This window comes from Etheostoma cragini, chromosome 7, assembly GCF_013103735.1.
Source record: "Etheostoma cragini isolate CJK2018 chromosome 7, CSU_Ecrag_1.0, whole genome shotgun sequence".
In the NCBI taxonomy this organism is placed as follows: Eukaryota; Metazoa; Chordata; class Actinopteri; order Perciformes; family Percidae; genus Etheostoma; species Etheostoma cragini.
Genome location: NC_048413.1, coordinates 3,044,635 through 3,068,891, shown reverse-complemented (window position 1 = coordinate 3,068,891; position 24,257 = coordinate 3,044,635). Strand labels below are relative to the sequence as shown.

Genomic DNA, 24,257 nt, shown 5'->3' with positions numbered 1-24,257 from the left:
GTGATGCCTCAGCCCTGCCTTCGGCCCTGACCTTTACCTTTAGTCAAGTTACCAGAGGCCCAGATAATGTTTTCCCAACCGCTAACCATTAGGGTTTAATGAGTAACAGCGGTGGCTGAGCTGACCTGTGGCTCAAAGAGGCCTCCAGGTCCGGCTCTGTTCGCTGCTATCATGACCCCGTTGATGCCCTCTCGGTGGCCTGGCATTGGCTTTCCGCTGCTGTAGGTGCTGTTCACCATTGCTCGCATGCCCCTTGATAATTTCCTCCTCTCCCTCAGTTACTCTCTTGCAACCCGTGTTGGGGAGTAACTAGCTAAATGTAACGGCGTTACACAATTTTTTGACTAAATAAATGTAACTGTCATCCGTTACAGTTGCTGGGGAAAAAATGGAAATGCCTATGTAATCATTTCAAAATGTTCATGATTACACAGCAGTTACATCTGAATATTTTCTGTAAAATGCTCTAAAACCGAATCTGTCAAGCTATCCACTCACACATTCTGACATATCACATTTACACGGACTCTATTTTTCCCTATTCTGTATCTCCATTCAAACAATATCTGGTGTCCGTGGCCTATTACACTCTGTCCTGCTCTATCTTTCAAAGTTTCAATCTCACAAGTCAGCGTGTGGTGTGCAACAGCATTATTTGGCCGTGACATTTTGCTTTATAACACCGGTAGGGGCAGCAGTGGCTCAGTCTGTAGAGACTTGGCTCTTGAACTGGAGGGTCGCTGGTTCAAGTCCCTGTATGGACTCTGGACTGGTAGCTGGTAGGGATGCCTGGGCACTGCTTAGGTGCTATTGAGCAAGGATTCTCAGGACGCCTTTTTGGCAGTTCTCCCATATCTCCATCAACGCATTTATAGGTCACGTGAATGTATTTCAGGCCTGTGTGTAATCTGTAATTCCAACACTGTGTTAAAACATGTTATTTTGCCCCCTGGGGATCAAGTTTTCTTCTCTGTTCTCTGGAAGGAACATGCTGAAAGCTAGAACCTTCCTCATTGATATTCAGAGAGTATAACATGAATGGTAAATGAGTATTCATGTAACATGGATAGGGATAGATGTATAGAAATACCAGTGAAGACAACACATTGTACACTGTGTTACAAGCTATGCAGAAGGAACTGTCCAATCCCATTAATACTCTAGCCATCCTTGCTGGCCGGCTGCGCTATTAAGAGGACGCCTAGGCTGACAGCTCTGTTTCATGACAGCATGAGGCCAAGACCTGACACGCAGCTGTCAAGAGAATGAGATGCCCCATGTGTGTGTATGTGTGTATTAAAGGCGCAGAAGTGAAGTGCAGGTAAAGGCTAAGTGAGCCGAGATTACCAGTGGCTTGAAATATTATCACATGCTATTAGCACTGTATCACTGTTCATTAGGCTGATGGCTAGCCGGAGTTACTTGACAGCTCTGTGGTAAGAGCGCGAGAGATGGAGACAGTGAGAAAGACATAAGTAGATAAAGTGTTGCACCAGAGAAATGTAGAAGGGAAAACGGAGCAAGAGGAAAATCGGGGGAAATGATGAAGACCTTGCCTCATCCTTCACTGTCAGAGATTCAACATCCAGGATTTCAGAGGTAAACAAGAGTATTTCTTGTATCAGGACACATGTGGTAGTTAATGCCCCACCATGAAAGGAACATGGCCTATTAGGACAATTCCTAATTCTAATTGCCATAACATCCATAATCCACGATGAACCAGATGACTGCACAATGTCAAAAATGCATATCAAAGAAATGATTTGTGTAGAGCCCGTGAAAGCTTCCTGTAAACACTGTGATCACAGAATTGCATTAAACTATGCTGTCACCCAGACAAGCTTAACTCTAAGGGCCCTGATAACTGCTGCCGTCTTGTATGAAGTTGGAGACAGAGGAGCAGTAAAGCTGTCTCGCTATCAGACGGAAACATTAGTCGCTGTCACGCTCAGTTTGTCTTCGCACAAACAGTTTAGTATATCATCAAAGACAAAAACTATTCTTATTTTTTACGAGATCTATGGCGCTCTTCAACTTGAAAAGACACTTGAAATGGAAGCACACATTTGCAAAGTAGATGAGAGAAATGCTGTTTTGGTTGCTTGAGTAATCTAGAATCATTATGCATGCTATCAAGCACTATAAACAATGCTTGATTTTCGCTTTTTTTTCTTTTCATAACTGCCTCTAATGAGGATGATCGTTAAGATGCATGTAAAGTAGGGACAATTCGGCAAGAACTTCAAAAAGAATCCCCTCTGATTCCCTCCGTTGTGAGCCACTGTTCGAGGTTCCGTGCAAGTTTCCAAAGTAATAGTTTGCTCTCGCTCCCCTTCTGTCCTTCCTATTCCCCTTTTATCTAATTTTGGACCACTCTCAGAGCCAGCAGTAATGAATTGGCTAATCACAGTTATCTGGCCTATTCAAGTGCTTTGTAAAGCAAATCAATAAAGCTTGGAACTGAGCCAGCCATCCACTTTGACAGACGTTGCTTGCTAATCTATTTCTGTTGTCTTTTTTTCTGTACTAGAGATATTTACTCTGTCTGTCTGTCCCTTTTCTCTCTCTGTGTACTTTAGCAAGGTCAGCGGGGAAATTGGAGAAGAAAAAAACTAATACTGCATGCCAGCTGGCAACTCAGAGGACAAAAGTCAAGCACCGAGTACTTAAAGTTCATTTGACAGAGAGAGACATTCCACTTTGATTGCTAGAACCGTTGGAAGTCATTGAAGCTCTGAGACTTATACCTCGGGCAAGAAAAAATAACAAGGCCTATACTCGCACGATTCAAAAACAGATCAATAACAGCGACGCAACAACTGATACAAATTTCTATGAATTTTAAATGTTCTCCCTGTGGTGCCTACAATGGCTGCAGACTAAACAGGAATATTGATAGGCTGCGAGACACTGCCTCCCAACACAGATCCCACGCATAATGTCTTGGACAAATCTATTGCACATAAAGTATTCAATTGCCAGGGTGTGTGGGCTAGAAATAACATATTCATAAGAAATAATAAGAAACATTTAGGAACATCCAGCCTTACTTGCCCTTGTTTAATATTTCTGCCTAACCAGGAAGATATGGATCTGGGTAAGTCGGTTGTGTTGGATGTGGCTTCCCAATCCTAATGGGACTGCCCAATGTCAGTCGAGTGCAGATTTGAGTTGCGCATGCTCAGATTTAAACAGTTTACGACATAACGTGTCATACTAAAATTTGTGAAATCCATGAAATAAAAAACTTTTCTCACTACAAACTAGGGCTGGGCGATATATCGATGTAAAAAATATATCGATATATTTTTTAATGTGATATGGAATTAGACCATATCGCATATATCGATATAGTTCCAATTTACGCTGTGATCCTCCAAGCAAGCCTCTGACCTGGCGCTCTCTGCACTGCTAAAAAAAAATAATATCGGGATATATATCGTATATCGATATTCAGCCTAAATATATCGGGATATGACTTTTGGTCCATATTGCCCAGCCCTACTACAAACTATAACAGAAGATGGAAATCATTTCAAAAAACGTTTTAGCTATCTATGATTGTTTGGTTGCTAACGTTAGCTCAAAACGCCATTCAAGTGACAGCCTATGTTGTGTTTGATTGCTAGCTTGTAGCAAAGCTAGTAGTCATTTTAAAAACGTTTAAGCTACCTATGCTTGTTTGATTGCTAACGTTAGCTCAAAACGCCATTCAACTGACAGTCTGTGTTGTGTTTGATGCTAAATTGTAGCCAGCAGTGAACCAACTTGGTTAAGTAGGTCCATTTTTACTATATTGACATTACAGAAGTCTCTCGTTAGCATCTTATATGCTACTTGTCGCAAAGTGACGCATGCACAACTCACAGCTTCACTCAACGCAAAGTGAGGCATGCGCAAGCGACTCAAATCTGCCTTGAACTTGCCTCACATTGAGCAGTGACAGACGCTACTGCTCCCAACATTGGTAAAAGCACACAATCCACAGCCATAGTATGACTCCCAGGCTCTGTATGCAAACAACATGGTAAAAGCAGAGCCGAGATCTATATGTTCTTTCTTCTTCGAGGCCCCAAGTACTTCCAAACATGAGAAAATATTCACAGGCAAGGCAAATAATGCAGCCATTAACCAAATTGATAGCGCAATCAACAAGAGAATATGTTGAAAAAACTGGATTACAGCATTGCTCTTTCTACACATGGTCTCTGGTGAAAAGTGGCGCCAACAACAATGGGTTAATTAATCTCACTCATGAAGTCCAATTATGGGAATCACTCCACAGTGTAATTAGTTTCCTTTAAAAGAGAAAAAAGAAAAGCTAATGCCAATAACAAATCTAATAAAAAGCTAAAAACAAAAACTGTGATTGTGGCGATACATTCATAAATAACTAGTGCACAACATATTTATGCACAAATGTGATTCTGTCTTTGCGTCTTCTGGGATTTGGCTACACTGGCATGAATGCATATTGATGCATATCGGCTGAATTAAAGTAGCTAATTGAAGCCTACATGCATTAAATCCATCTGAAGTCAAAATGGAGTAAGGAGTATTTTGTCTGGTGTCGGTGTTGTTGTTGAGACAATGAAAACACCTTCGGCAGTGAAAAGAGCAAACAATTAGAGGAAGAGAATGGAGAGGCGGACAGATTAATGAGATCACTGCCGGTCGGGTTGTGTCATTCTAACGGCCTGAGCGGAGGAAGGGAAGGAGAAAAAGAATGGGAGAAAGAGTGAAGGACTAAGATAGAGAAAGGGGCAGGAAGAAAAAGAACAAAGAAAATGAGAGAGGGCAGCCCGTTGTCTGACCAAGCTACGTTTAACTCCCTGCTTAGGAAAGAGAGTATGAGAGAGAGAGAGACAGACAGCGAGACACACACAGAGAGAGAGAGAGTAAATCAGAGCGAAGAAGAAGGAAAAGCAGATATTAGGCTTGGATGAATGGAACGGCGGGGGCTCTCAGCTTTCCCTTTAGCCTTTTAACAGTGAAGTGTTTAGAGAAGCCTGGCCCAGGTCTGGCAGATAGAAAGGCTAGTACTCTAAAGACTGCCATGAAAGACACAGCCTGCTGCTGCAGCTTGGGACTGCCGCCGGCCGTCTCTTTCTCTGGCACCGGGTTCAGATCTGAGCAGGAGGGAGTCAAGTGGAGGCCAGGTTCCCAAAAGGTCGCACAGACATCCCACCAACTCGAAACAAGCTAGTCACTAGCAAGACTATGGACGGTTATGGTAATTAAACACATATGGCAACCACCTCCACACACAAGCACACACAGCCCACACATACATTCATACCAGGGCTCCACAGGGCTTTTTTTTTTTTTTTTTTTTTTAATTGTCATTGTGATATCAGTCTGCACAATGAAAACGTTGCAAAAGGATGCAACACTTTGCGTTTTAGTTAGTTAGTTGAAAGAGAGTATCAGTAGAAAACTGTAGGAAACTATCCTTCATTATTAATGGTGCCTTTTTGGGTTCAGTTTAATGTTCAATTTTTAAAAAGAAAGAATGTTGGAAATTTTTAAGTCTTTTCTTTCATTTAACAAGGCTGTTAGTCATGTCATGTTTTAGCAGTATACTGAAAGCAGCCAATCCGAGTTCACTTCAATATCTGATTATTAATCACAAGGCTATCATTATCAGGATATTCAACAACGTTATCGCATATTTTCCTCATATCATGCAGTCCTAATTATAAACATTGAAAAAAACTCAAAGCCCAAAACTCATTCTGCCAAACTAAGAAGGCCACATTCATGTGCATTGCCTCAATGAATCACAATATTTACTATGAAAATGTGTTTTAACAGATAAGACGGAGGACTGAAAGCTTCATGCTTTACTGGAGTTCCTCACTGATGTTCAGTAGAGTTCAGAGCGCCAGCTGCCAACGCAGCACTACGGCCATCCTGTCTTTCTGTAGATGTTAGAAGTACAGTTGACAGTCTGTCTGTGGGCCGGCACCCAAAAAACACCTTGGGGCCCTTGGGTAATCCCAAGTGTATCTCTATTTGCATTAGGGCTGCAGCTATCTATTATTATAGCAACGGAGTATTCATACGATTATTCCATTGATTAATCAACGAATCAGATAAGAAAGAGGTTTTTTTTTATTGTTATGTGCAAAAATCCTTGATTATGCGTTTCCTTAAAAAATGTGATGGAATTAGTGGGATATTACTGCAATTTTATGGAATGAAATTGCGAGAACTTGCAAAAACTGCAGTTTGATGAAAAAGAGACTGCGTTTGTCTAGTCGCGTAATTACGTCACTTCATAACGTTCCCATGGCAACAGGGGAAAATGGCTGCTCTTGTGAACGCAATATGTTTCAACTTTCTGCTAAAGGTACAGTAAAAGGGACTTTTTTTCAACAAAAATGCGGGGATTATGAAATCATGCAAGCCCTGCATTATTTTGCGCAGAAATGAAAGTGTGGGTAAAAATGCGGCCCCTGCATAAATATGCAGACTTTGATGCAATATGCATTGAATTATGTGATCGCATAATCGCGTTTTTCTAGAGGGACTGAATAGTAAATGTATAAAAGAGTTTTCATTTTTAGAAAAAGCAACTATTTCATTGCCTAAATTTCATTCAATAACAGGAATACACACCTATATTTTAAAGCACTAGCCTCGTAGGCCACCCTGCTCCTAAATCAGGTTGCCAAAGTACATTTTTGGCAATGCAAAACAGCTGTTCACTAAGCCCAGGTACATGGCACTGTACAAAGCTTACAGCAGGGCTATTCAACTATACTGTTATGGAGGGGAGAGACACATTGTTAGTAGGCTGATGTGATTAAAATTTAGAAAGAATGAAGAATGCAGACATTATCGGCATGGTATGATGATGTCATTCATGTGCCAATTAAGTAGCCATGTGCAGGAGGCGTTGGTTAAGAGAAAGCTCAGTTGACCAACAGCTTTTGTTTTAGCTTGTTTTCCAAAAAAAACAACAAAAAAACACTATTCACAGAGTAGCATGCTGTAGCTGTGAAAAACACTGGACGAGAGACTTCATGCAGATGTTAAAGCAACACTATGTCACTTTTAGCGCGAGCTGTAGTTCCAATGAGACAACCTGTAGGGGGACCGAAGCGGGAAAAGTTACATAGAGTTGCTTTAGTGTGACCATGTGTAACTTGTCCAGTGTGTAACACATTGTCCAGATATTTTTTTTTCCGATTTATGTGATCCTAAACCTTCCGTTGATTTCTTGGCCTGGCTCTTCTCTTAGCCTCTCAATATTTCTCCTCTCTTCCTTCATTTTCTAATCTGCTACTTCACGGCATGTGTTTACAGCAGCGTCAGCTCTGCGACAGTATCCGTGCAGAAACACAGTGGTGTACGACGTGAGTTACATTGTTTAAACGAAGCTTTGAGGCAAATCATTTTTGCATCGAGGATTTTTAGTAATCAAATTATTTGACTTACCCGAGGAATTGTTTCAGCCTTAATTTGCATTTCTCCAAATAGTGCGGATTTTACGGTAGGACATTTGATTCAGCCATTATGAGAAAGTGCTCCAAGTTGTATTGGGAGAGAAAATGTTGTTTAACTAGCAAAAGTACTTTCTGGAGGCTATGCTTGGCTGCTGCCGGTGGGCAAACTGAGTTTGTATTTTTTAAGTTCAACATGATTAAAATGGTTGCGGACAATCTAGCAAGGAGAGTCCTGAACATGGCTGTAATAGATACATAATGGCAGCTCTCATTCCAGCTGAAATGCTCAATATGTCTCTGTGTCGCTTGTCAATTTGTTATTCTGCTAAGTTTGAAATGTTATTCCTCTGCTTTGTAAACAGGTGTATGGAGTACGATGATTGTCATTGAATTTTAAACAAGCCGGGCAATGCAAAGGTTTAACAAAAGGACGCACTGATTTGTTGTGTGTGGGATTAATTGGACCTCACCATTCAATCTGAAACAAAGTGATGTTATGACTTCTATACTAGACATTCAGGGAGAAATAACGATGATTGGAAACAAATTCTACCTGGTGGCAACTGTGACAACGCTTTTTACTTGTAATTGTATTTCTTTTCATGTAAGCTCAATGTTAATGCAAGTCACACCGTAACAATGGAGATGTTTAATAAAGCGATTAAAATGCTTCGCTTTTTGTGCTTTGCATCTATTATATATCTATAAGCACCAACAAACAACCGGAAACAAAGAGCGAAAGCTGTTAATTAAAATAAACAGGATTCATGTTCATATCAGACTTCCTTTATCACAGTAGTAAATATGTATGCGTCTGTGTATATGGTTTTGAGGATGCAGATGGCAGGACGGGCTTCCGTTAGGTTGTTGCTATAGAGATATCATCTTCAATGCAGTTTGAGCCTGCCTGTCTCTCTCACTAGCAAGCTACCCGCTAAAAATGGCAAGATTTGGAGAACATTTGGACAACAGGCAGGCATGCTTGGTTCTTTTGTGGGAATTTATATTACAGTAAGATGAAATTTACAAAGAATATGTTTACGGTGTTTCCTCTCCAGCTGGGATGTTTTGGGACCAGTTGGCGGGGATTGCTGTGGACGAAGTACACAGGGCGATACACTGGAAAGAGCAAATTATGCTACTTCATTTAATATTGTATGTGGCGTTTTTTTTTGTGGGGTGCAAACGGACCACCAAAACAAGTTCCTTCCTGAGACAATTTTGCAGAGCCACAGTCGCTGCAACAATTGTGATTGGTTTAAAGAGCTGCAAACAACCCAGAGCATTTGTTTTTCGCTTATTCCAGAATTAGCCAGACCTTACTCTGCAGTGCTGTGGAGATAGATCAATATGAGACTGCTAGGTTGGCAATCCAGGTGGGCCACAGTAAATACGGAGCCCAAGGGTTGGGGAACAGAGCGACAACAACTCTGCTTAGATCCCTTGCTGCCACATCAAAATCTAGGCCAGGCTAACCCCCAATTTCCACAGGATGGGGAACGGCTTCGGAGTAATTTGGTTTCCATTAAAGTCAATCCGTGTATTTCCAAGGACTGTGGAGCGGCTGCGTCCCAGCTCCGGCGACCGGAGAGCTCTGCAGCAATTCAGCACACGGCAGATAGTGCAAGAAAGGACGTCGAGCTCAGAAACAAATAAAACATCTTGTTAATTTCAAAAAGAAAATAAACCGTGCTCACTGCAGATCATATTTCCCTGCACTACACCTTGAAAACACAGCACAGAGTTCTTCCCTCTCTCCTCTGGATGGAAACAAGCTGTTGTTGTTTTTTTGGTTCTATTCTACATGAATTTGCGAGATCTTGCGGGTCCTCGAGACTTCAGCTGTCAGTCATGGCCGCAGCCGTTCCGCAACAAATCCGAACCTGGTGGGTATTGACGGACGGTGGAGCACGGAGCCGATCCGCAGCCGTTACACATCAAGTGGAAATTGAGGGTCAGCCAGGCTATGCCAAAGCAGGACCCGGACAAGGGTAGCAGGTGAGCAGCCTCCAGGTTGACAGGCAACAGGCTGGCATGGTTTTCAGATCAATTTCCCCGTGAAGGCGACGGATCCAAGTACTAACTCTCTGAGGGTCGTTGGGGGGGAACGCAGCATTGGGGTGGGGTGGGGTGTAGGAGCAGCTGCCTGTATTTAGAAGACTTTTTAAGTCCCTGACACTTTATGCCCTATGATCAGCTGCTACCCTCAGCAGCACACAATGGCTGCACATCACACGCATCCTAGCTGCTATTCGCGCCAGTGCAGTCAGACATGCACCCTCTGCCGCGTTAACCAGTTCAACAGGACTTGTCCAATTAAACACCTGAACCACCCTTTCAAGTTTTCCCCTTCAGCTGCCAGGGGCATCATCCAAACCAATTCCTGATTACTCATCAGGGCATGATGAGAAGAATTAATTAGGCCAAAAGCAGCACATCATGGTTGAAGGCTTGAGGGATAAAGACCCGGAAGACATTTTTTTCATCCATGGTTTACTGCTGACACAACCCAGCACTAATCAACCGCTGACTTACATTCAATGCTCACATCCAGCGCCGTGATTTATGGTCGAATAAAGGAAATTAAGCATGCAACGCAGGTCAAAGTACTGAGGAAAAACTAGCCTAAAACTGCAAAATGCCTATTTTTTAACCCTTGTGTTGTCTTTCCGTCAAAATTAAAAATTTTGTTCACGCTTTTTATCAATTCTTTTTTACTTTTTCTTATGTTTTTTTTCCCTTTTTCAGCACTTGTGTGGCTTTTTTTTTTTTTAAAGGTTTGTCACTTCTTTTGATGTTTTCAACACTACATAAGCTTAACTTCTTGACTTTAGTGCTACAGTTATTTTTGGAATCTATGGTAAAAATATAAAAATAATGTAAAATAATTTATAGGAAATTATACCTAAGGTTTGAGTTAGAATAGCAGAAATTAGGAATTATTTACACTAAATTTAAAGGGATGGATGTTTATGGAAAATCAAAGACTGGAATATGTCAACTTTTACCTAATACTATTTCAAAACTACTTTATTTTTTTTCCAAATGCTGTAGAATTGAATAATTAATGAAAGTAGAGAGTTGTACTTGCCAAAGAGCATTGTGTGGAATCAATCATGTTATTCTGGCTAATTACAATTTGGTTGTAAAAGAACACTGATATAGGAAAACAGGATAATTTGACCCAAGGACAACATGAGGGTAAAAAGATATACTTTCATGTCAAGGCTGCATGGCTCAAATATATTTATATAATTTAATAAATAAGCCTATATACACCTGAGTAACTCTGCTGCAGGGAATGTCTCCCTGTGGTCTCAGGTGGAGCAGTTCTTAACCCCTGCTGCTCTGTATGAGAGAACTGGGATAAAGGATGTTTATTCTCACTGTGTGCGAATTGCGTGTGATTAACAGGGGAATCCTGAATGTGTCTCTACTGAGCTTGCTTTAACCTCCCCATTCATCTGTTGCTGGGATATCTTTTAACATCCAATTTAACATGTGCAGCCGTGCCCTCCATCTCCATCTATATCAAAGGCAGTGCTCCTCTCTGCCTTAGTGCCATTGTTGCTTCCCACCAATCCCAGTCCTCATGTGGGATATGTCTGCTTAAACACACGATGAACCACACACAGCCAATTCCAATTTAGATGATGCAATTCTTGGGTAATGTGTATCCAGAAGAAACTGCATAGCAGATCGCCTATCTCTACAGTCTGACTCGTCGAGCCCTGTAGCAGTCTTTTGGTCTCCGGGTAAATAAGAGATAGTAGTAGTAGATAATGATAATGTAGATGACGGAGCCTGGTGAGCGTCAATGTAAATCCAGATCTAGAATTGAAATAGGACATTAACTCATGGGGAGGACGACCAGCTCACTGGACCATCTTCTGGTGTTAGCTTTGGGACTAGAGGTCTAGTTTTGGCCCTGATTGGAACTGGCTTCCCTGTAGCTAGAAAAAGCGCACACACGGATATTGATTGCCCCTAAGCAACTTTTTTGCTGAGGTGAACATCTATTGCCCCTCACTATCAATCATCGCCTCCAGGGGTGCCACCCAGAAGTCCACAACCAGTTTCTGAAAGCCTCACGACACTGAGGCTACACATTTAACACACTGCTATTGTTCACACTTGGTTGGGATGTGAAACCTCCACTTTCAGGAAATATAGATTTGTTTGTTTGATCCTATATGACACAGTAAGCACTTCACACAGTGAGTGCTAATATACCCTATGAGGCTGACAACTGTAGTGTTATTGTTTTCTACAATATACAATACAATATATCATCCTAGTGTTTGCTCACTCCCCCACCCTCTTAACCCCTCTTTCTCAACCAATTCCCTTGCAAAAGCCAGCCAGAGCCAGTGGCGTCCGCCAACACCCTCCCTCCTGCTTTGCCATGCTCCAGCAAAGCCCAGGAAACAGCAGCACATAGTGACGCCGGTCTGCAGGGAGAACGAGAGGCTGGAGGTTTTTGGAGGGGGGGGGGGGGGGGAATAAGGAGAGGAATTGAATGGGGAAGCAGGAGATGGAGGACTGGGGAGGGGGGGGCAAGGGTTCTTTGGGAAAGGAGCCAATCCAATTACAGGCAGCGGTGCAGCCCTGGTTTCTTTGGCGGCACTAAATTCACATTTCAACGGTCTCTTCTTCCCTCCCCCAATACCTTCTTCTTCTTCTATTTTGGCGTCTTCCTTGTACTCTTTTTCTTATTTTTTCTCATCATGGCTCACACTCACACCCTCCAACGTTGAATCATCCACCCCCCAATATGTCTATGCTTCTTGGTTGCAGGAAAGAGGTATAGAACTGTATCACCAGCAAAACATCAAATCTTGTCACCCTATAGCTGTCATGCTCAGATCTGAAGGAAGCCTGCAGCGTCCTAACCCAGTCTCCACGTAACTCTTATCAGACTTGTGCAGAGCAGCTGCAGCCAGGTGGCATCGGGACACACTACCCCTCTGCCCTCCCTGCAACACCTGGGGGAGTGAATGCGTAACACTGTCACTGTAAACACATGCATATTTCAGGGAGACCCAAACATATGCACACACTTTAACAATTGACAGTGGGCAAAGCAGTCCTCCTCCACTACCATGCAGCGTTATTTATTATTAATTATGTTTCGCCACGCTGCTAAACACTGCTACGGTGGGTAGGCCAATTGTGGCCCTTTGCTTTTTCATGCACATTAGGTGGACATTCAGTGCGTGTTGAAACATGTGCTCGCTAATCAAGACCGGTTCTTGTAAAATAATGTACCTGGCATGCAAATCTTTGCCCATCTAATTGCTTGATTTCAAACAAATTGGCGATCAAATAAAGTCCAGCCAACTCAACAGCACTGTTCCACTAAAATACACACTCACCAAAAACAGAGGTTAAAAACCTGGAATCCAAATGGTCTCGCTGAGAGAAATGATCAATGTTTCATTACGCTTACCATTAATGATTGCTTTCCCCTCATACCTTTTCGATAAACAACATGTTGAGAGACAACGTCCATGGCACGTTTTGCTAGGTATGATCAAGGTATTCAGAATACTTCTATTTGAAGTAAAAGTCCTGCATTTTCATATCTACTGTAAGCTATCCCACAGTGAGATTGAAAAACAGATCCAAGTCCTGTTTTGTTTTATTTTTCAGTCACAAGGTTCTTCCTGCCAGTGTATAAGTGGCTTGGTGCATATTAAGTACCAAGTAGTCATGTCTGTGTATATAGGTCGGAAATTGTGTTCATTGCTGTTCAGTTGCCAAAAATGCCATGTGATTTCTGTTGCAATCTAATTTCCCAATTGATAATAAATCCAATGATACTCATAAGTGGGAAGTTACTGCTAATGTGTTTTGCAAGAACAAATTGTACTATTCCATGTGGTTGACTTTTTGTTTTTTAACCTTACTTTGTTTTCATGTGAATTAGACTCTGTGGATGAGTTCTCCACAACGTTATTTCTGCTCTGCCCACAGACCCTGGTACCCATTCTCTAGGTGCCCTCCTAATACCTTGGTTAATTCCTCTCCCATGTTAGCGTTACTGTGGTTACAGTCATGCCCCTCTGAGGAGTACACAGCAGCATGCAAGGCTAGTTTGCATGGATTTCCATACAGGGAGCAGAAGATAGGAGATTGGGAGAGAGGACCGGGGGAAGGCAAGCGGCAGTGTGGCAGGAAGCGAGGAGATAAAAACAATATGCAAGCAACTGCAACACAGTGGGGAAAAGGCTCTTTTCTGTCTCATCTAATTTAACCAAGAAGAAAAAATTGTGCTAAATTATTTAACAGCTCAAACAGGGGATTGCATCCAATGAATATTCCCTCCACCACAGCCTGATTGGTGTATTGATTTAATTATGAATAGATGGAGACCAAAATAACTCAGACCAGTCCAGTTTGTTTTGCGTTGCCAAGAAAGAACTTGCCAAAAAAGGGGTTTCTGAATGCTTTTAAAAAACGCTCTTCCTGGGCAACCGGATAGCACAGTTGGTAGAGCGGGCGCCCATGTTTGTATAGAGGTTTACTCCTCGACGCGGCGGGCCCAGGTTCAACGCCGACCTGCAGCCCTTTGCTGCATGTCATTCCCCCCCCGCCCCCCCCCCCTCTCTCCCCTTTCACTTCTTCAGCTGTCCTGTCATTAAAGGTCAAAAAATAATCTTTAACAAACTTTCTTCCTTTTTCAATATCTTCCTCAAAGCTGCATGCAGCTGTTGTGAGTAGGGGGGAGGGACAGCTGTATGAGCCAGCTATGGCCATGTGGCACACTCCTGCTGTCAGTCAAACAGGCGGAGGAGCCAAGGGCAACACTGACCTACAGTCCTTCAAAACCTCGCGATAAATGTAATCTAGAAAGTACCACCAGTATGCAAGACAAACCACTACGGTGACACAATGCAGCTGTACAAAAACACATTATGTACATTAAAACGGCGTATTAACATTTGACAAATACTCTCAGCATCGGTGCCAAAACAGCTGTGCTAAATTAATCAGCGTAGACATTTTGGATTGACAATCTCACTACTCATATTACCCTGAATCCAGAGCCCAACCCTCACTCTCCTCACCATTCAATCCTGTCAGTGAGCAACCTCATCTAATACCTTTTTTGCTGTGTCCGGGGTGCAAAATCTATCATTATTCGGCCAGTTCCCTTAACCCTCTGTTCCGTCTGTATTCTCTAACCAGGACTAGGAGGTTTAGTGCATGGGCCTGCTCTCCCTTTTACCTTTCAGTGAGCCACAGGCAGAAAGGTGCCTATTAAAATTAATGGGCCACAGCAGGTTATTCAACACTGCGACACTGGAGCTCACTTAACAAGAAACTGGTAATGACCACTAGAGTGAGCTAGCCATCGCCATTATCCCTCTCCGACGCTTTGACAGCAGGCATTAAATATTAAGGAGATACGTTTCCCTGTGACCATGATCCATCTGTACGGAAATAGGACCACTTCACAGTGTCTGTACCCCATGGACCACTGGACAGTGTCTTGATGTATCACAGTGATGAGCAGAAGTTCCCTAAAACAGGCCTTTAACTGCCGGGTGAGAAGAGAATAAGAACCTGGTACCCACCTTCTTTAGGCGTCCGCTCTTGGTGCCCACAAAGGCTACACAGTAGCCATTGTAGACATAGGAGGTGACAGAAGTCATGCGGTCGCGTGTCTCGGTGTAGAGTGTGTGACCGGTCACCAGCTGAGAACCACCGAGTGGCTGGTTGATGTCCAGACCACAGAAAGAGTCGTCAATGGGTACCGGCTGCAGACAGAGGGGAGAACAGCGGTCAGCAACCTTTACTATAAAAGAGCCATTTTCAGCAAAAAACATTTTTTTTAAATCTGTCTGGAGCTGCAAAAAAATGTAAGCCTTATAAGGAAGATAACACAGTGTATTAAATCTAAATTAACCTATCAACATTACTTATGTTTTTTAATGAGCATTCATTAATATAGTGATGTTTGTTGCCATTGCTATGGCACTGTCTTTGACTGTCTTTGCAGAGGACGGGCGCTGGGCCCTAGAGGTATGCACGATTTAGATGAATGAAATGTTATGAAAAATTGATTATATAAGAATCACTTTAAGCCTTCAACAATGTTAAATGAAAACGTTAAAATAAATAACATTTCCATTCATGATTTTTTTGTTATAGCTATGGCTTTGGGGAGCAAATGGCGAGGGGCTAAGGACCCGCAGGACGCAGACCACTGTTGTAGAAGCTTGAATGAAGGATAAGATATAAACTAGAATGCAGAAAAGCATAGTAAGAAAAGAAAAAAGGTGATCATGACTGTGAGACAAATGTGTCCCATTAAACATAGAAACTCTCGACATGAAATGAAATGTATGAGGGGAGCAACAAAAATACCTCAGAGGAGACAGAATAAGAGAATAAGACATTAGGAGAGGGGTGAGACTGAGGCGCGGAATATTATAAAAGAAGACAGCTCGGTAAGGAGGGAAGATGAAGGTGACAGAGTGGGTCAGAAGGAGAGAGTGATGGTCAAAGCTGTAGAAACAGTGGCAGTGTCTGGGACGGACGAGGGGTTGAGAGACGTGAGCCTGAGAGAGAGAGAGAGAGAGAGAGAGAGAGCGACTGAGAGAGGAGGAGGGAAGGGGGATCAGAGCGAGGTGGAGGTGTGCAGGGAAGTCTCTCAGCCAGACCAAACGCTTGCCTTTCTGTTTCTACTTGGCAGACATGTTTCAGCTCTGCCTGACTGAGCTCCACCTTGCTCTCACCGTGGCTCATTACCCTGGCCTATCATCACACCTCTGCAGGAAGACACATGCTGCATGATAACTATGTGCACACTGCGTAATAACCGTGCAACCCTGAGATATGCATCTAAGCGAAGAGGCTGCAATGAACTGTATTTACCCAGTCATTAGAAAATAATCACTATCATAAAGTCTCATTAAGTTCGACTTCAGTTGGAAAATGTGGGCGTGATTATACTCGATGTGATGGATTTTACAAGAATTGCTCAGTGTGAAGACCTAACTCTGTCATGTAGGCCAGTGGTTCCCACCCTTTTTGGTCTGATGTACCCCCCACAGCCCAGTCGGATGAACTCACGTACTGCACCCGTTCATCAATTCCCAATGTGGTCCAAATGTATAACACTATTTCCTACAAAAGTGGATGTTGTTTTGGATAGGGATATCATTTTTCATACTATTTTCATACAAAAATCAATATTTAGATTGGTTTAGTCAGCAATCATACTACTATTACTACTACTTGGAGTGAAACTGAATATTTCAACTATTAAACCCTCACTTTTAGCCTACTATTTTAGCTACTTTGTAATACTTTAAGCTATTTCAACCGTTCATTCATTACCTTTAGCTATTTCAACAGTTTATTACTTTTAGAGCTCAATAGTTTAACCGTTAATCCAATACTTTTAGCAGCTTCAACCACTCACTCATTACTTTTAGTTATCTGTGCTAGCTTGCTAACCAGTTTTCACACACTCTTGCATAACATGTAGTGTTCAGGTGTTACAACTGAGGAGTCCCTTTAATCAAATCATAATTTCCAGTTTTTCTTCTCAATCTTTCCTCATACTCCCCTGGCAACAGCGGAAGTACCCCCTGGGGTACAAGTGCCCCTGTTTGGGAATCCCTGCTGTGGTATATCTCAGATAAGATAGGAGGAGGTGGTGAATAAGGACCAAGACAGTGGTCTTTCTGGTGTTGAATCAGGTCAGCTGACACAGTCTGAGTGGCAGTGGCCTCAAAGTGCCATGTGGAGTAAAGTGAGATGTCCACACAGCCAAGCACTCCTCCAAAGTATACATGCTATAGTCCCTTGCTCACATACTCTCATTCTCCCTCTGAATTCATATCCTCCTCTTTCCAACCCCAACTCATTATTTCTCTATCTGCCACCTATATCTATCTCTGGCCTGTCTCCGTCTTCGGCCCTGTCAGAGTGGTATAGGCAGGCTGTGTTGAGTGACATTTCTAACTCTGGGAGGCAGCTCTCAGCCTCTCACTACACACACCAAGGCTGTAAAACCTTTCAGTACTATGCAGAGCGGAGCAAAGGCAATAATGCTGAAAAGGAACAATCGCCTCTGCTCTCATAGTCACGCCCGCCACATTATGGCATTTCCTTGTATTAACTTTGCCCAAAATAGCACAGAGTGCTATGGGGTTCTCCACTGCAGTATTCAAATTTGGTGGGGGATCATGTAAGCTTACTTGATTCTTTTCTCTCATGGTTCTAAAATCAAATGTACTGCATTCAATATAAACATATGCTGATTGGAGATGGATACAAAGAATGAATCAGATGGGAAAGCTAGCAGATGTATAGAGAAACAGCCGTGAGTTCCAGACTTTGGCTTATCAATAGCTGCTGCCTCGAATGCATGCAGCTATTCCACGTATGGTCTTTGGGGATCCAGACCATTTGGTTCTGATTAGATCTAGATTGTTTAGATGATGTACGCTTAGCAGACTTGGCTGCCGAGCCCGATCCCCCCTGGATTCCATGTGGTTGTGTATGCTTGTACACCTTCTTGCAGATTTTCTTTTTTCCTCCTGGCTTTCTTCTGCCTCATTACAAATCTCACCAGCAGTGGATAAATGTACATTTGCAAACTGTTTCATACAGATTATGTGGGTTATCTTTACCAGAGCTGTGGTGAGACAAAAATAGACCGTAACGCTGTGTGATTAATACTTATCGAATAACTCACAATACGGTAAAACACAATGCTGGGAAAACCCTTTGGTCGGCTTCAACAGTTGACTGCACAATCATAAATTATGTCACAAAGTGGAGAAATATGAATGGATGAATTGCATGTGACATGAGTTTCCCTCCCAAGGTATATTGGTGATATCCACACTTGCTCCCCTTTGCTCTCATAAGCGGTTAATTAGCTGGTGGAGCGTGAGCAAGAAGGACGGGAAGATAATGTAAGTCAGAGAGCGACATGCACACGCAGACAGCCGGATACACAAATAACTCCATCATGGCTTCCCTTCCTTGGGAGTGACTACAAAGATGGTGTGAATCTCCAGATGGCAGAAGGCCGGACGGCTGGGTGATAAATCTTTGATTGGCTGCTGTGTCTGAATCCCCTGGCTCAGCCTCAGTTCCATTCGCCAGCCTCAGCCTTGGCCTACATGTAAGCGCACTGCACACACAGTGAAATGTCTGCAAGACAGCAATGAGAGCTGGGGGTGTAATTAAGGTTCTCAGCTTTGAGCTCACTGGCTACCTGCTGTTAGCAATGGACCAAAAGAACAGTACTGGGAAAGTATGTGTAATTTTCTCAGATACCAAGCAAGGTATTGTTAACAAAGAGTACAGTCTCTTGGGAAAGTCTAACCTTGATTCACCTCATATTTTAAAGGATCTGAGACACAGGCAGTCTAAAAATACTGCACAGCAGGGAATCTGGAACATATTTATTTAAGAAACACAAGATGTGAAACATATGTGCGCTTTAAAGCAGCCACCCTGTGTGAGCTAAGGGGGATTTAACACCAAGCAGACATTGTTTGCATGCTTGACATATCCGGTAGTTAAATGTAATTTGTGTAGGCTTTAAGAGTTCCTCAGCTATTGACATCTATTTGCATAATCCATGTTATACTATGGATTTATTAAGAGCTCATTGAGGATGAGGACATGGCCTGAAGGACTGTATTTTACATCGTCTTATCTCTGTGGAGCTTGTGTGTCCTTAGTGTATAATGTAAAAGGAGAGCAGAAAGTTATCGACAGCACATGCCTATAGAATGGAGTGGGGGGGGGGGCAATTGTGCAGGTTACAGCTGGCACCCTTCAGAGCACACTGAGATGCTCAGGGATTGTTCTAGGTAACTGGGAAAAAGATTCTCATTTAAGCACCCGCAGATAGAAAGCCTCCCAAACTCAACATTGGGACCAAGTCATCCCTAGGGGATGTAACGGTATGTAAAACGGTTAAAATGATCACTGTTTTCGGTAGTATCGCGGTATTTTTTTATTTTTTGGGGGGGCTTTTTTACCTTGATTAGTTAGGACAGCTAGGTGACGAAGAGGAGAGAGAGGGAAGACATGCAGGAAATCATGGAAATCATCACAGGTCAGATTCAAACCTGGACCTCTGTGTTGAGGCATAAACTTCCGAGTATATGTGCGCCTGCTCTACCCACTGAACCAACCCGCCACATTGAGGTATTTTTTAAAAGTCTGTTCATTGACTTTAGCATCAACTTTTTTCCTGCATGTTCTGCAGACAGAAGAACTATCTTCAATCAAACTGTCCATCGGGATTCTTATATTAACCAAAATATGTTTCAGACTTAGTCCTCTTAGAGGGCTGATAATTGTCCGGAGCGCTGTCGTCTCCTCCTTCTATCATGATTCCGAGACAAGACCTTCAAAAAGTGCTCTTGAGATAGATCTCGAGTACTACACCACTGCTACATACCACCATCTCTCCTTCTTCCAAGCTTTTCTCCCGCCTTCTCAGCAGAGCCATAAAACCCAACAGTGCCCGTTCCAGATAATGTCTCCCTCCTCCTGACAATCACCTCTGACACTGTCCTAATGGAGATTGTACTTATTTTAATAAGATTGGTCAATTGTGTGACCTGGGGGGGATTAGCAACAAAGGAAGATGATCAGTGGCTCCCATCATAGCAAGGGTAGGGATATCATTAAACCTTCAAAATGCATTAAGACCTATGCTACCGCTCCATCACACACACACACACACACACACACACAAACACACACACACACACAAGCCTTTCATGTTTTCTTATAACACACACGCACACACACACAGTAACGGACTGGTTAGACTTACTTACTTACAATTAACTAGTCATTAAGTCTGAATATTCTTAAATTCCTATTAGCAATTACAGAATGAAAGCACAGAGGAATGTAGCCTCCTGGGAATGAGGCAAAATCAAGAAGTTAATTCTACTTAACAACATGCAGCAGAGACATGGCTTTGTATTACTCACTGTAAAAAGGGGAGGGGTGGGGGGGGTATTTGTATTGTGCTCGAGGAGAAAATGATCACTTTGATGCTTGCCAGAAAAAATAAACCCAGCCTCATTTAGGAATATCTCACGTTGAAAAATACTTGAAAGTGGTTGTTCTGTGATAACAGAGCTGCAAAACAATTTGACATGATTACATGTAGTGTGTGAATCCTTTGATAAACAGAGAGTGTGCTACGCAAGGCAGTCAAAAGCATTTCCTGAGAGTTGCTGTGTTTATTTTCATTACGGCATACGCCCTCCAAACTTTGAGCGCTGTGGTTTCTGGGCTCATTGAGAAGTCTTGGTCAATCGCCCTACTGTTTAAGATCTTATTCTAGGGGAGGAAATAAGATGTAGCCTAGATGTTGTTGTGGACCTTCGTGGAATTCTGACGATTAAAAAGCACGGTACGTTAATGATTCTATCATCTCGTCACTGGCTAAGGGCTGATTACCAACAACAACAAAGACAACAAATCCTCTACTGCAAGGGGTCTTCAACCTTTCTTATGCCAAGGACCCCTTAACTGTAAAAAAGAGACAGATCAGGGACCCCTACTACGTACGTTGTATAAAATGAAGTTGCATATTAACCCTCGTGTTGTCTTCCCGTCGGACGTTTTGGTCACTTTTTTTTATTATCGCACATTATTAACCCAGTCCTTTTTCTCAATAAGAGCAGCTATGGAGTGTTTATCAAAGTGTCACCACAATCAAAAGGCATATTTCAGTCCTAATCATAAAAAGTCCATGCCGTGGGTAGTGAACCTGTGTATGTGTGCATGTAAAAACATCAGCATCTAACTCACTGCTTTGGTGCACTGCACATCCTTCCCCAGCAGCCAGTTGAGCTCAAGGTTTCCTTCTCCCTGGTAGCAGGACTGCAGGCGCTCTTTGATTCGTGCATTGATGTCTCGGATGGTGAAGACGCAGAGCGCCGAGTCATCCGGCGGACGATGGAACTGCTTCTGGCCCTTGGAGAAGATGGTGAAGAGCACGTCATCTTGGGCACTAATATTGAGCGAGGCAGCGAGAAAGCGACCCGGCTTTCCTAGGTAGGCGGCCTGCAGCAGCCGATACTCGACGCCGTTCTTTACACAGCCGATGGGCAGCGAGACATAGGAGTGAAACTTGCGATCATCTTTGCAGAGGCGGACGATGCGAGACGTGTAGAAGAGGTCACTGGCGGACCCGCTCGACGACATGCTGTTCTCTGGCGTCTCGGGCTGCACAGTCAGGAAGTAAACAAAGCTGCCGCTGGCGAAGCCGTAAACATAGTAGATGTCAAAGTGGGAGACCAGTGCCAGTGTGTCTGATGGGATCTTGATGAGGGAGGACACAAAGTCAGTGTGCAATTCGTAGTCAAGCATGGCAGAAGATTCTGGGTCACGGGGCAGCTTTCGACTGGAGATGGTAGGAAAGTAGTCCTGTTTTCCATCCACTGCTGTGCCGATAAACAGGGTGCCATCCTGGCCCTGTGAAGGCACAATGACCCCATACATGGTACCAGTCTGGTTCACACTGGAGAGGTAGTGCTCTTTCTTGTGGGAGGGCTCCACTAAGATAAAAAGGTCATCCAATCTGAGGAGTTTGCAAACGCCTTGGTAGAGGCTGCCACAGGCCAGCAACCGATTCTGGGAGTAATCAATGAGGAGAAGCTTGTTGACATTGTTGGTAGAGACAAGAGGCTCAGTACAGGGTTGGACAATCAGAGGGGGATAGCAGGCCTTGTTGTCATCTTCTGGGCCTGTATCATGGGAAACCAGGAGGGTCAGGTTGCCTGAGAGCTTGTACACACGGTTGACTGCTCCAATATACAAAGCCCCTGTGGTTTGGTGAACCGTCAGGTGGTTAAAGACCCAGTCCCGACGTTCAGGGTGGAAACTACTGAATGTCTGCCCACTGCACAACGCAGGGATTACCAATAGCCAAAAGCCCAGCAGAGCAGATATAGCTACTTCTTTAGGGTCAGGTGAAGGCCTGCGCACAGCCCGCCAGCCCGCCATGTTTAACGGGCCTGCAAGGGAACGGCCGAGGAAGCAGAGAGGATGGACGACAGGAAGACGGGAGGAGACCTCGGCCTTTTTGTTGTCTAAGGCTAACTTGCAGGTCAAATCTTCACAAGGGTCTTCACATGTTTCTGGAAAAGAAAACAAGAAAGAAAGAGAAACAATGTTAGATATCACAGTATGACTAACACATCCTACAATGGAAACACATCTGACTACATGGAAAACGCTAATCATTAGAATAGCTTTCACTGTTTGAAAAGGTCAAAGTTCATCCTCAGTAAGGCGATGAGCTGTGAAGGAGAGGAGTGGAGACAATGAGCGGAAACCATCACGGTGCACATTCCAAAGGAGTTGCTGGAAAACAATGTAGCAAAGAGAGGCAGGTTACAGCAAGGGAAATGAGCCTGACCTGACTCATAGTACCGCTGTCACGCAGTGAGCAAGCGGTTTCTAAGAACAGAACAACTTCACAACATAGACTAACAATTCACATAAAGCCCCGGACACTTGGTGATGACTCGGCAAAATTAAAGTTGATTCGACATGTATTTAAACTTATTCAAGCCCAGGTCTTGCAACTTGAAACATTATTTTCTTAAGGAAGAATGAAATAGGAATGGTGCATGTTTGCCTAGAAAACAAATCTATGTAGAATTCAAGGCCTATAAACATTATAATGGCAATTATATTGGTGATGACAGCATAACCAGGAATGGAAATTTTATGAAAATCACACAATAGATGTTACATGCCAGATACATAAGCCCACAGCTGAAACCCCATGCTCTTTTTAGCCTCCTCATTTCATTTCTAAATGTAAATGTAAATGTGCTGTATTTATATAGCGCTTTTCCAGTCTTAACAACTGCTCAAAGCGCTTTTACATCTACAGGGAACATTCACCATTCACACACATTCATACACTGTGGCCGGGGCTGCCGTACAAGGTGCCACCTGCTCATCAGATAAACATTCACACACATTCACACTCCGATGCGCAGCACCGGGGGCAACTCGGGGTTCAGTGTCTTGCCCAAGGACACTTCGACAATGACTGCAGGGGCGGGGATCGAACCACCAACCTTCCGATTGGCAGGCAACCGCTCTACCGCTGAGCCCTCCATTCACCCCCTCCCTGACATTTTTTACTCTGACTACAGCCAATCAACTAACACCCCTATCAATTGCCGCCTTTCCATATCTATCAGTAAAAACATACATCAAGCAAAGTCTGCAATTTATGCAACCATGCTCAGCCTGGGCTGCAGAGATCTCTCTCCATGTGCCAAAAACCAAGCTATGGCGCTCTGTGCTGTCTGTCCCCAGGAGTTAATTATCTTGTCCATTTGAAAAGCAAGGCCTGGATCTTATTACTGGAACAAAGTGAGAACAAATTTGAAGCCACTTTCATACAGCCCCTCCACTTGCTCTCTGCTCTTAAAGGGGGTTTACAGAATCTGAACCTATTAACCTGTTGTTATTATTATTATTCTAAACATTGCTTAAGCTTTAAGTTTCTTATCCTTTTTTGTTCTATTCATCTCCTGCTGATATAATCAGATTGTATAGGGATTAATCACTGGTGGCACAACAATCATCTTTAAATGAATCAGCTACCATATTAGTTCTGTACACAGCTGCAACACTAGCCAACAGTATACACACACATAAACATACGCGTGTGTGTGTGTGTGTGTGTGTGTGGGGAGGGGGGGGCTCATTCCCCCAGTATTATCAGTGTACTCTATCAGAACCAAGCAGTGTGCGGGGCTAACAAGTGGAGAC

At 43.2% G+C, this 24,257-nt stretch overlaps 1 protein-coding gene and 1 long non-coding RNA gene across 2 annotated transcripts in view; one reads left to right on the top strand and one right to left on the bottom strand.

The window, feature by feature from the left end:
• plxna2 (plexin A2) overlaps positions 1 to 24,257 on the bottom strand; it is a 207,933-nt gene that overhangs the window by 152,391 nt on the left and 31,285 nt on the right. The window contains exons 2-3 of the mRNA XM_034875731.1: positions 21,270 to 22,600; positions 15,035 to 15,217 (exon numbers count right to left, since the gene is read on the bottom strand). Coding sequence (XP_034731622.1) covers positions 15,035 to 15,217; positions 21,270 to 22,466 — 1,380 coding nt within the window. The 5' untranslated portion in view covers positions 22,467 to 22,600. The remainder of the gene's footprint in view (positions 1 to 15,034; positions 15,218 to 21,269; positions 22,601 to 24,257) is intronic.
• On the top strand, positions 6,373 to 21,465 carry LOC117947144. The gene is made up of 3 exons (XR_004657172.1): positions 6,373 to 6,542; positions 9,450 to 9,452; positions 21,454 to 21,465. It is a non-coding gene; the product is annotated as an uncharacterized LOC117947144 (long non-coding RNA).